Below are 11,684 nucleotides of genomic sequence, written 5' to 3'. Positions count from 1 at the left end.
GAGGTGGGAAACCTCGCAGCCACAAAGGTCCCTGGTGTCCGCACACTCCATGCCCAGCTGCTGTAGCAGATGTCTGCCCACCTCCATGTCATCTAGGCCACCGAGGCCAGTGCTGCCCTCAAGAGCTGCAGCGCTTCCTGGTTCAGCATGAAGCCCATCCTGCTGTTTCTCGTGGGCAGCAGAAAGCATTTGCCCTGATAGAGGGACTGGGTGGAGTGGCATTGGCCAGCAGCCAATGCGGGCTGGGCACAGCCACCACATGTCATTCAGTCAATGGCCCTGAGTCTTCTAATGGAGCCTCTGGCAGAGGCTCAGAACCTCTCAGCCCCACGACGACGGACAGCTGCAGGTGTGCCATGAAGCTAACACGGTGTGGTTGCCGCAGTGGGGCCAGGTCCTGATCACACGGAGGCCTCCATTCTCCAGGATTCTAGGCTGGGGACCACCCGGCACAGCAGCCCGACATAGGATGCAGGTGCAGTGACAGGTACAGACGCAGGTGTGCAGTCTGGGAAGGCAAATCGAAAGGAAGGGGGGAGGTGCCTGGGTGGCTCAGTCGGTTGAGCGTCCAACTCTTGATTTCAGCTCAGGTCAGGATCTCAGGGTGGTGGGATCAAGGCCTGCGTCGGGCTCCTCGGTTGGCGTGGAGCCTGCTTAAGATTCTCTCTCCTCTCTCCCTCTCCTGCTGCCCCTCCACCCCCCTCCCTCTCTTAAAAAGAAAAAAAAAAAAAAGGAAGAGAGGGAATTAGCAAAAAAGACCCAACTGGACCACCTGGCCGTTCCCTCCTTCAGCTCAGAGACCCTGGACTCCCGCAGTCCATCTCCACTTGACTTTTTGGTGGCAAAAGTTCACTCCCTTCCTCAGAAGCTCGAGTGTGAGAGAGTTTGTGGAGGAAGCAAGGGCCCCGAAGAGCGTGAAATTACCACAGGGAACTGCAGGCCAGTGGGGAGTTCCTTTCATTTCCAGCCAGGGAAAGGTGGTCGGGGTGTCAGCAACCCCCACTGAAAATCCCAACACTAAATAATCCACTGGCTTTTTGTCATTGGCTGCATCTTTGGCCTGGTGAGAAATGTGAAGGGTGTAGTGGATGGGATGACAAAATGTCAAGCCCTCCAGGCCGTGCACAGTAGGAGTCTAGAAGGAGACTCCCTGGGGGGCTGAGGGGAGAAGTTGCCCTTTTGCATCCATGCCACCTTCCCAGCTCACCTCGGGTGTCCTCACCTGGATTCCTGCCGCCCCTCCTCACCGCCCCACCCCTGTTGCCGCACACCCTGCTCCCCTCCTTTTGTTTGCCTTAGCACAGCTGGGGCAGACCAACCTTCTCCATGGGAGTTTCACCAAAAGCCAAAGGAAAGCAAAAAGGAATTTTCTATTGAAAGTACAAGATGATTAAATCTAGTGAGGTTTCCAGAACTCTGTTTTCTGATGATCTTAAGAGTCCATCCTCATCAAATCAAAGCTAACTTTCCTGCCCCAGCCTCTCCTGCTCTCCCATTCTAAAAGATTCCACTGTAGCTTCAGATCAGCTTTTGAGATTCCTTCTAAGACTCTTGCCTCCAAGTACCATCTAGTTTCTTCAGAACTCAGGAGCTGGTTCGTGAGAACTTACTGAGCACTTCCTGTGGGCCACGTGCTGTGCTAAGAGTATGACACACGCAGTAGACTTCCTTCAATACTCACAACCACCAAGGGAGGCCAGTGTGATTATCCACAACTTACCCGGGAGGAAACAGCTTGAAAAGTTAAATAACTCGTTCACGGCCCCACTGAGTAAAGAGAGGAGTGGGGATCTGAACCCAGCATTCCGACTGCAGCTGCCCTTGGGAAGCAGTCCTCCCCGCAAGATACCCAGATGGATCTGGGCAAGCAAGATTTCGCAAGTCTACCCATTTACATTTCTCCGTAAAACAGTGTCAGCATGACATGCAAAACAAGCACCCGGCTACATTTAGAAAGAAGGTCGGTCTCAGACAACTTCCTTCAACAACGATCGAATCTCACTTTGACTTCTGGAGACCCAGGAGTTCAATGGCCTCTGGCTTACCTGTGAGTCAGTGCCATCTTCAGCCGAAAGACTGTACATCTCAGAGATGGAGAGCAAGAGGAGAAAGGGGGAGGTGAGGGGCCCCGTGTGTGCACTTGGCAACAGGGAGGAGGAGAGACCTACCCTGACCCTCCCGCCCTCGGCACAGTAGGAAGCTGGCATAGGTGGGCAGCAGTGCCCTCTCTGGGCCTGGCAGAAAGGACGTGGTATGGCAGGTGGGCACGGGGTGCGGTGGCCAACAGAAGCTGCAGCACGCTGCGGGGGGGGGGGGTTCAGCAGGAGGGTTCCCATGGTGGGGTAACTCCATGCTGTGCACTCCGCTTTCTGGATGTGAAGGAGAGAAGGAATAGAAATAGAGGAGGAAGAGGAGGGACAACAGAACTACAAGGGTTTCAGGTCAGTGGACTTTGTTCCTCTGTCCTGGTCTCTTCCCGTGCATCCCAGTCCCCACTGGTGCCACTTCGGAGGGGAAGGGGCTGCGGAGCACAGAATGGGATGGGAGAGCGTGCACTCCACCCTGAGGAGAACCCTCATGCCTGCTAGGGCCTCCACCCCACCTACCCCCTGAGAAGAAATCACAGATTGATGGATTGATGGTCCAGTTATTTATTGAGAAACCTGATTGTTCAAGAACATGGTGGGTGGTTCTGTACCCGACCCTGTTCGGCGGCATCGTGTCAGAGGTGCTGGGCAACTTTCTCCCATTTCCTCAGAAACAGAGGCGAAGGCACCTCAACTCGGAAGCCCGGATTGTAGGGAACAGTGTGGGCAGGGAAAGGAGGACGGAATCCCAAGCCGATCCAAGGGAAGGGGGTGGCCCGGAAGAGCAGCTCAGGCAGGGTGTGGGGGACCTGCTGAACTGCCCCACTCTTCTTGCTCTCCCTGCCCTCCTTCAAAAGATCTCATCAACTCTCTAGGGAGGGAGGAGAAAGGAACCGACAAGTTAGGGGACCGGGACCGGGCAGCCAGGGAGAAAGGAAGGGGCTGTGGAGAAGCCTGGGAGAGCAAACCCCACAGGCCTGCCAGGTCTTGGGTGGCTCTCAGCAGCAGCGGCCGAGGCGGAGGCGCCGCCGCCCCCCCCCCCCCCCCCCCCCCCCCCCGCCCCGGCCCTGGGCAGGAGGCCAGGTCCACAGCCCAGCGAGCCTCTGCTGTTTCGACTTCAGGGCCCCGGGCGCGGGTGGGGGAGGAGGCAGGGCCAGTCTGGGCAGGCTCTGGACTCCTTGGCCAGCTGACCGCACTGGTGGTCTCAGAAGTCAAACTCCTCCAGGTCCCCTGTGCCCTCCCCGCCGCGAGAGCCCCACACGCGGCGGTAATTGCTCTCCAGTTCCTTCTGCCGTTGCCGCTCTTTCTGCGCCTCCTCTGCTCCCTGCACCTGCGGGGAGGCCGGCGAGGGCGCACGGTGAGCGGGGCGGCTGCTGGTGAGCCAAGGGCGGCGCTGGGTGCCCGAGGGTCCGGGGACTGGCCCCGGGGGGGCGGGCAGGGGACCCGGCACCCGCACTTCGCAAGGGAACAGCCGCCCGAAATTCCAGCAGCTCAGAAGGGGGCGAGGCTGGGACTGGCCAGGATGCGCCTGGCCATGCTCTCAACTCCACGGTGCGCTAGAGCAGGGTGAAGGCTTGGAGAGCCAGGGCCGGGGTGGGCTGCCTCTCACCAAGATATTGAAGAAAATCTCCTTGAGGTTTCTCGTGTCCTCGTCAGTCAGCCAACGGGCATCCTCCTCTGTCCCTTCTGCCCCTGGTCGCACGATTTTGATTTCAATTTTCCCTGGAAAGGAGCCGTGTGGGCAGTGAGAGGAGAGGCAGGATGGGAGCTTCTGTGCAGGGCCCTCGACCTCCCAGGTCCCCAGCGAGGTTTCCAGTCCACCTTGACCCAGCCCCTCCACCTCAGGCAGCAGGCCCTGCCAACAGCTCTTAAGCCAGCCAGCCCCAGGGCCCACCTTCCGCCGTGAGCCCCTCCCTCTCCAGCAGCTCTTTCACCAGCCCCTCGATTTGTTTCAGCTGTGGGTTTTCCCGTTTCATCTCGAGGACAGTCAGATCCTGATTGGGGCCTCCGTGACGGAGCTTGGTGACCCGGACCCGGACTCTGTGCTCAGGATCCTCCTCTTAGAGGGGGAGACACACAGGGAGACACAAAGCAGAGCCGTGACTCCAGGTTAGGGGCTGTGGTGGTCACCCCTCCCTAAGCCATCCACTGGTTCGGGCAGTTTTCCATCACAAACACATAGATGAACCAGGGCTCAGAATAAATTAGTGCCCTCCCCTTCAAGCCTATAAAGCTCCCTCCACCAACTGCAGCCTCCCTTTTCCCTCCCGGACCAATAATTCTCTGCCTGTTCCCTACAGGAAAAACAACTGTGTTTTCTGAGGCAAAAATCAGGCCACCTGGGCCAACAAAAAAGTTTTAAAAAGCCAGGTTGGAAAACTGTGGTTTGGTACTCCACATGCTGGTACTCGAAAGACATTCCAAAGTTCATAGAGGTAGTGGGATGGATGGTGTGAAAACAGAACATTCCATTTGGAATGTCTGATCTCATACGACCCTGTGGAAGGGAGATCAGGGGGTGCAAGAAGAAGCAATAACTTCAAGTCTGTCCAGGCAACGGGCTTATAAATAGCTGGGCTTGCCTATTCACACCCCACTGGCTGGGGCCCCTCCCAGCGCAAAGGGCTCATTGTTGATAAGCCGCGTCCTTCACCACTGTTGTGGTCTTCAGCACGCAGGCCCACTCGCAGTCGTTCCGTTCCTGTCTCCTGACCACCCACTATGTGCCAGGAAAGTGCCAGGCACTAGGTGCACAGAAGCAAGCCAGAAAACAAGACAGACATGTTCTAGAAGCTGCTTCCCAAAAAGATGAATGAATAGGAGCTAACGAGGCAAAGGGATGCCGTGGGAAGAAGGCAGGCATGAACACAGCATTCCAGAAAGAAGGAAGGGAGTAAGCTCCCTCAGAAGGGAAAGCACACGATCCCCTCCAGGGTCCACCAGCTGAGGGATAAAGACAACGGGCTTGACTGCCCCTCCCTGTCTGACAGCTCTTACCTGCTGTTTGGGGGGAGAGGGGAGGCTTTTTGGGGACAACCCTCCTTTTCCTGTGCTTCTTCACCAGTTCTGGACTCTGTTTTTCCTCCAGCCTTTTGATGAGTTTGTTGAGAGTGGAGGTCAGGGCCAGCATCGCCCGGTCACGCTCGGACTCCTTCTGCAGCCCGTCTGGGCCCAGCTCCTTCTCTGTCTGGAGTGCCCAAGGCAGGAGTGGGGAGTCAAGGGGCTGGGGGGGTGGTCAGCGGTCCACGCTCTCCAGGAGAGCACTAGCCACGTCCCAGCCCTCTCTCTGCGCCCCCTTCCCTAGGGCTCCCTTTGGGCCCTCAGGCCGGCCCAGCCCCCAGGAGCGGTGGGCTGCGGGAGCGCCGGGGGCGTGGGCAGTGAGAGCCGTGCGCACCTCCTGGATGATGTTCTCCAGTTCCCGCTCCATGCCGGCCTTCACCTCCGACCGGAGCCGGTCTCGGTCTGAGGGCAGCAGTATCCCTTCCAGTTCCTTCTCAAACTCTCCCAGTAACTGCTGTTCATCCTCATCTTCGTCTTCATCCTCCTCCTCCTCCTCTTCTTCCACCTCGTTCTGATGATCCGCGTCACTCTTTTCCTTCACCTCTGCTTCCCTGTGAGGGACTTCTGCAGCATCGTCTGCAGGCTGCTCTTGGCCTCCGTCTGGCCTCCCCTGGGTAGATGGGGACCGGAAGAAAGAGGTGGACAGTTGGGGTTTCAGGAGAGGCGCCCGGGTGGCAGACATACAGCGGCTGGAGCGCGGTCGCGGGGCGGGAGGGGGGCGGGTAGTCTCGGGATGGGGAAAAGAAAGGGAGTCAGCTCCACGGGGCTCACTTCAGGCCCTGGTCAGGGGCGGTTGTCCAAGTGCTCCCGGCAGGGAGGCGGGGTCTCCCCCTCCCTTAAGCAGGGCCCATACCTTTTTTGAGCCACCTTTCAGCTCCTCTATCAATCGAATCAAGTCCGCAGGACTCCGGATGACTTTGACCTGCACATTGTTCTGAAAATCTGAGATGAAAGAGCAGGAGTGAACCAGTTGTGTCCTAAATTCTATTTTGATTTCCTGAGGAGACCAAGGAAAGACGTGGCCCCTGCCTCCAGGAGCCACCCGTCTGGTCAGTGAGATGGGGCCAACACAGCCCCCTGGAGAGCACTGTCCTGAGGTGGGCCCACAGGTGAGCGAGGGGATGCTAACGAGCTCCTGGCGCCGGCCCTGCTGACAACTACTCCAGGTTTTAGGCCCACGGAAGAGATTCTAGGGCCACAGACTCCTCCCTGGATACTGTTCTCCCCTTTCCACAAATACAAACCACTGATTGTCCACTCTGTTCCAGGCACTCTGCTACGAACTACAGACTCATTCTCTTTACCTCACAACCACCCTGCAAGGTAGGGGTATTACCCACTGTTGGGGGCTGAGGAAACGGAGGTTAAGTGAAATCACCCAGGATTACAAAGTCAGCAAGTAGCAGACCCACTGTGTTCTGCTATCTCCCTAGAAGGGAACTGCTGTCTGCAAACAGCATTACCTCCTGCAGCAATGAATTGGATGCTGGCCTGGCCGCCCAACCTCCCCCACCAGTGTTTAGCTCCACCCCACCCCCACCCCAGCCAACCCCAGAATACATTCAACCAGTAAAGGAGACAGGGAGGGTTCGCTCACCATGGGGAGGGCCCGGAGCTGGATCTGCTGCCTCAGGGTTTGGTTCCTGCTCCTGATGAGGAGAAAGGGCACAGTCCAGTACACTAGGTGTTTATGTCTACCACACTCGTAAGGCGGTGGTTCGGGGTACAGCCTTGCCTCCCTAGACAGGTGTAGGTCATCTCGTGATGACCTCAGCTCGCCCAGGGCCAGCCTCATCAGAGAAATGGCCGGGAAGCTGGCTCTCACCTCAGCCTGAGCCTCCTCTGCCCCAGGGGTCTGCTCCTCTGGCTCATGAAGCATCTTCCAGAAATCTGATTCCTTACTGTCATCCTTGGTGGGGCGTGCACCTGGGATACAGAGAACAGGGAGGAATCTGACAGGAGGGGAGAAATGGAAGGGAGCAAGTAGAATGGGGTACATTTTCCTTCACTATTGCTAAGGAATCAGGACCCAGAGTACTTCCTACCGCCCCCAACAGTCAGTCCAGGGCAGTAAGACTGGGGAAGGGAAGAAACGGAGACAGGTTTCGTGGAACTGGGGCAACAAGGTCCTACCTGCTCTCTCTGAGGGCACTGCCCCCGGCTGGGCCTCACTCCACATTTGGGTCTCCGGGCCTTGCAGCTCCTCTAGGACTTTATCCCCATACTGCTTGGAGTCTACTGAGAAACAGTGTGTGGGCAGGAGAGGCCACGTGCCTCTGGGCTCTCCATCCCTTCTCTTCCACCGGCCCCGCCCCGTGTCACTTCTTCCTCTCCTGGCCTTCTCCTTACTCACCAGCTTGCCTCTGAATGTAGGCCATGTACTCCTCGGGCTGCAGGGCAGGGTGACAGAGAATGGCCTGGGGGGCGGCACTGGGTGGGGGCCGGAGGAGAGGGTGGGGGCAGAGCCGAGGCGTCCGAACGGTCAGCACATAGGAGCAGGACAAGGGCTCATCCACACGGTCGATGTAGTCCCCGGACATACCAGCACCCTCGTCACAGAGGAACTGCCAGGATGGAGAGGGCGGACAAATAATAATTACCACTAATAAGGAGCTTTTGTTCCGGGAGCGGCTGCCTGTTATGTGGCACTTACTGTGTGTCTGGTTCTGTGCGTGCATTGTGTGGATAACACTGTACACACATTAGCCCCGTTAATTATCACCAAAACCTAGTGAGGGAGGGATGCATATCACAAGTTTGTGGCTCAAAAAACTGAGGTTTGATGCAGGTTAAGGGACTCAGTCAGGTGGACCACTGGTAAGTGGTAAAAACAGGAATTGAATTCAGGCAGCTTCCCTGCAGGTAACCAGCCAGTTTGTGTTTCACATTCTTGCTTTATATAAATACAGCGTATATATACTTATATGTATTTGAGATAGATATATATATATATACACAGTTGACCCTTGAACAATGCAGGGTGTTAGGGACACTGAGGTCACTTTTAACTGTGATATACAAGTTACTGGAGACAAACTGCTCATGCCGAGATGATAAGCGTCATGGAGTTTGGAGCAGATACCTGCAACACTTGAGCTCATCCCAACAGCAACAGCAGGTGGCTACGAAAGTGTTACAGTCATACAGAATGTACTACGGTTTTATGCTGTTATGATTTACTACTGCATCCTTATGTTTGTTTACATTTCCCTCTCCTGTGAATGGCACCATATATGGTCTATAAGTCTGTGCCTGAGTTTTGACAAATTTTAACTTTTATAATAGATTTATGTATATTTTATGGTAGCAAATGATAGACTACTACCTACATATATTTCATGCATTCATGACATACCTAACTTAATTTTCCCAATATTTCTAGGCTATGTGGTTAATCTGTGAGTTCTTTCAAATTGTCATAAATCTCCAAAAAATTTTTCAATATATTTACTGAAAAAAATCGGCTTATAAGTAGGCCCACACAGTTCAAACCTGCTTTAGTCAAGGGTCAACTGTACTTATATGTATTTGAAATGTATATATTCCTTTTGTGTGTGTACACATGTATGTGTATATATATGATTAAAATTTTTCCCTGCAAAAGACAATATTAAGAAAGAAAAAAAAACCTCAAATCAGTAACTTAACCTTCTACCTTAAATCACTAGAAAAAGAAAAGCAAACTAAGCCCAAAGCAAGCAGAGGGAAGGAAGTAATACAGATTAAAACAAAAATAAGTGAAATAGAGAATAGAAAAACAACAGAGAAAAACCAATGAAACTAAAAGTTGTTTTGAAAAGATCAGTAAGTGACAAAACTTTGGCTAGACCTACCAAGAAAAAAAGAGAAGACTGAAATTAGTATAATCAGGAATGGGATATTACTATCAACCTTACAGAAACAAAAAAGGATTGTAAAGAAATACTATGAACACCTACATGCCAACAAATCAGATAACTTAGATGAAATGGACAAATTTCTAGAAAGGCACAACTACCAAAATTGACTCAAGAAGAAAGAGACAATATGAATAGACCCCGTAACAAGTAAAGAGATTGAATTAGTAATCCAGAAACTAACCACATAGAAAATCCTGGGCCAGATGGGTCTACTGGTGAATTCTACCAAATATTTAAAAACCAATAAATACCAATCCTAATCAAACTCTTCCAGAAAAAAAGAAGAGGAGGGAATATTCCCCCCAACTCATACTACAAAGCCAGTATTATAACCCAGATACCAAATCTAGACAAATAGATCACAAGAAAAGGAAACTATAAGCCAGTATCTCTTATGAATGAAGACCCCAAATCGTCAACAAGATACTAGTTAATCAAATTTAGCAACGTATAAAAAGGGTTACACACCAGACCACGTGGATTTATCCCAGGAGTGTAAAGTTGGGCTAACATAAAAAAATCAATTAATGTACTTAATACACCCTATCAATAGAATAAAGGACAAAACCCACATGATCATCTCAATGGATGCAGAAAAAGCATTTGATAAAATGTGACACATCTTCATGATTAAAACATTCAACAAACATGAAATAGAAGAGAATTTCATCAACCTGCTAGAAGGCATCTATGAAAAATCCACAGCTAACATTATACTTAATGGTGAAAAACTGAATGGTTTCCCCCTAAGATCAGGAATAAGACAAGGACGGGGCGCCTGGGTGGCTCAGTTGGTTGAGTGTCTAACTCTTGATTTTTCGGCTCAGGTCATGATCCTGGGGTTGTGAGATCAAGCCGCATGTTGGCTCCAAACTGGGCATGGAACCTGCTTGAGATTCTCTCTCTTCCCCTCTCCCTCTCCCCCTTCCTCCCTCTCCCAGCTCTCTCTCATGCTCAAGCTCTTTCTCTCTCTCTCAAAAAAAAAAAAAAAAGGAATAAGACAAGGATGTCTGCTTGTGCCACTTCCATTCAACATTTGACTAGGCCAATAAGGCAAGAAAATGAAATAAAAGGCATCAATATTGGAAAGAAAAAAATACAACTATCTCCATTTACAGATGATTTTATATATAGAAAATCCTAGGGGCACCTGGAAAGATCTGAATAGACATCTCTCCAAAGAAGATACACAACTTGCTAATAAAGCACATGAAAAGATGTGCCACATCTTTTACCATCAGGGAAATGCAAATCAAAACCACAATGAAATGCCACTTCACACTCATTAGGATGGCTATAGTTTAAAAGATAAAAGCAAATGTTGATGAGGATGTGGAGAAACCCTCATATACTGCTAGCGGGATTGTAAGATGGTGCTACTGCTTTGGGAAAAGTCTGGCAGTTTCTCCAAAAGTTCACTGTATGATCCAGCAGTTCTACTCCTTGGTATCTACCAAGAGAAATGAAACCTATGTCCACACAAAATCTTGTTCACAAATGTTAAAAGCAGCATTGTTCATAAAACTAAAAAGTGTAAATAACCCAAATGTCCACCAAGTGATGAATGGATGAACAGTATGTGGAACAGTACTTGGCAATAACGTGTAAGAAAGTAATGGTGATGCTACCCATGGGTGATCCTTGAAAACACAGGAAGTGAAAGAAGCCAGACACAAAGGTCACATATTGTATGATTCCAGTCACATGAAATGTCCAGAAGAGGCAAATCGGTAGAGACAGAAAGATGAGACGTTGTCTAGAGTGGTGGGTGTGGTCAAGGGGACAGTTTGATGGAAAGTAACTGCCGAAGAGTAGGGACTTTCTTTTAGGGTGAGGAAGGTGTTCTGAACGTAATTGTGGTGATGATGGCACGACTCTGAATATACTACACACCACTAAACTGTGCGCTGAATTGCATGGCATGTGACTCATATCTTTACAAAACTCTTACTGAAAAAAATACTGCATAACTTCTTACTCAGGTGAAAGAAAAGGTGGCATGATTAAGACAAAATGAAAGAAAATAAAAGCAAGAAAGGAGAGAAAAAGAAACAGAACAGATAGAACAAAAGAAAGCATAAAATAAAATGTTAGAAGTAAATCCAAAAAATATATATATGAATTTATATATATATAAAATAAATGGTTAAAAATTTCTAAAAATATAACAATGCTGTTTACAGAACACATTTAAGACATAAGAATATAGAAAGGATAAAAGTAAAAGGATGAAAAAAATACAGTAAACTCAGTGAAAGCTGTCATACAGTTCTATTACCACCCAAGAGACTGTAAGTAAAAAAAATTAAGATAGAGAAGATCAATTCATAATGTTAAAAGTTCAACTTATGAGGAAGATAATTTAAATTGTATGTAATTTTTTTTATTCTTATGTTAATCCCCATACATTACATCATTAGTTTTAGATGTAGTGTTCCATGATTCATTGTTTGTGCATAACACCCAGTGCTCCATGCAGAATGTGCCCTCCTCAATACCCACCACCAGGCTAACCCATCCTCCCACCCCCCTCCCCTCTAGAACCCTCAGTTTGTTTTTCATAGTCCATCGTCTCTCATGGTTCGTCTACCCCTCCGATTTCCCCCCCTTCATTCTTTCCCTTCTGCTACCTTCTTCT

At 50.6% G+C, this 11,684-nt stretch overlaps 1 protein-coding gene across 4 annotated transcripts in view; it reads right to left on the bottom strand.

Annotated features, from left to right (window-relative positions):
• Positions 1–2,635: 2,635 nt before the first annotated feature.
• Positions 2,636–11,684, bottom strand: part of OS9 (OS9 endoplasmic reticulum lectin) — a 17,257-nt gene continuing 8,208 nt past the window's right edge. The window contains exons 6-15 of one of the 4 annotated variants that reach the window (XM_081821955.1): positions 7,501–7,711; positions 7,281–7,385; positions 6,973–7,073; positions 6,745–6,796; positions 6,001–6,089; positions 5,482–5,757; positions 5,085–5,274; positions 3,982–4,146; positions 3,697–3,809; positions 2,636–3,417 (exon numbers count right to left, since the gene is read on the bottom strand). In XM_081821955.1, the coding sequence (XP_081678081.1) occupies positions 3,292–3,417; positions 3,697–3,809; positions 3,982–4,146; positions 5,085–5,274; positions 5,482–5,757; positions 6,001–6,089; positions 6,745–6,796; positions 6,973–7,073; positions 7,281–7,385; positions 7,501–7,711 (1,428 nt within the window). In that variant the 3' untranslated portion in view covers positions 2,636–3,291. The remainder of the gene's footprint in view (positions 3,418–3,696; positions 3,810–3,981; positions 4,147–5,084; positions 5,275–5,481; positions 5,758–6,000; positions 6,090–6,744; positions 6,797–6,972; positions 7,074–7,280; positions 7,386–7,500; positions 7,712–11,684) is intronic. The other 3 variants (XM_081821956.1, XM_081821957.1, XM_081821958.1) reach the window with 3 other exon arrangements.

Source organism: Leptonychotes weddellii, chromosome 5, assembly GCF_054177405.1.
Source record: "Leptonychotes weddellii isolate Sample4059 chromosome 5, ASM5417740v2, whole genome shotgun sequence".
Taxonomy (NCBI): Eukaryota; Metazoa; Chordata; class Mammalia; order Carnivora; family Phocidae; genus Leptonychotes; species Leptonychotes weddellii.
The sequence above is the reverse complement of the archived record's forward strand: the minus strand, read 5'-3'. Positions and strand labels throughout refer to the sequence as shown.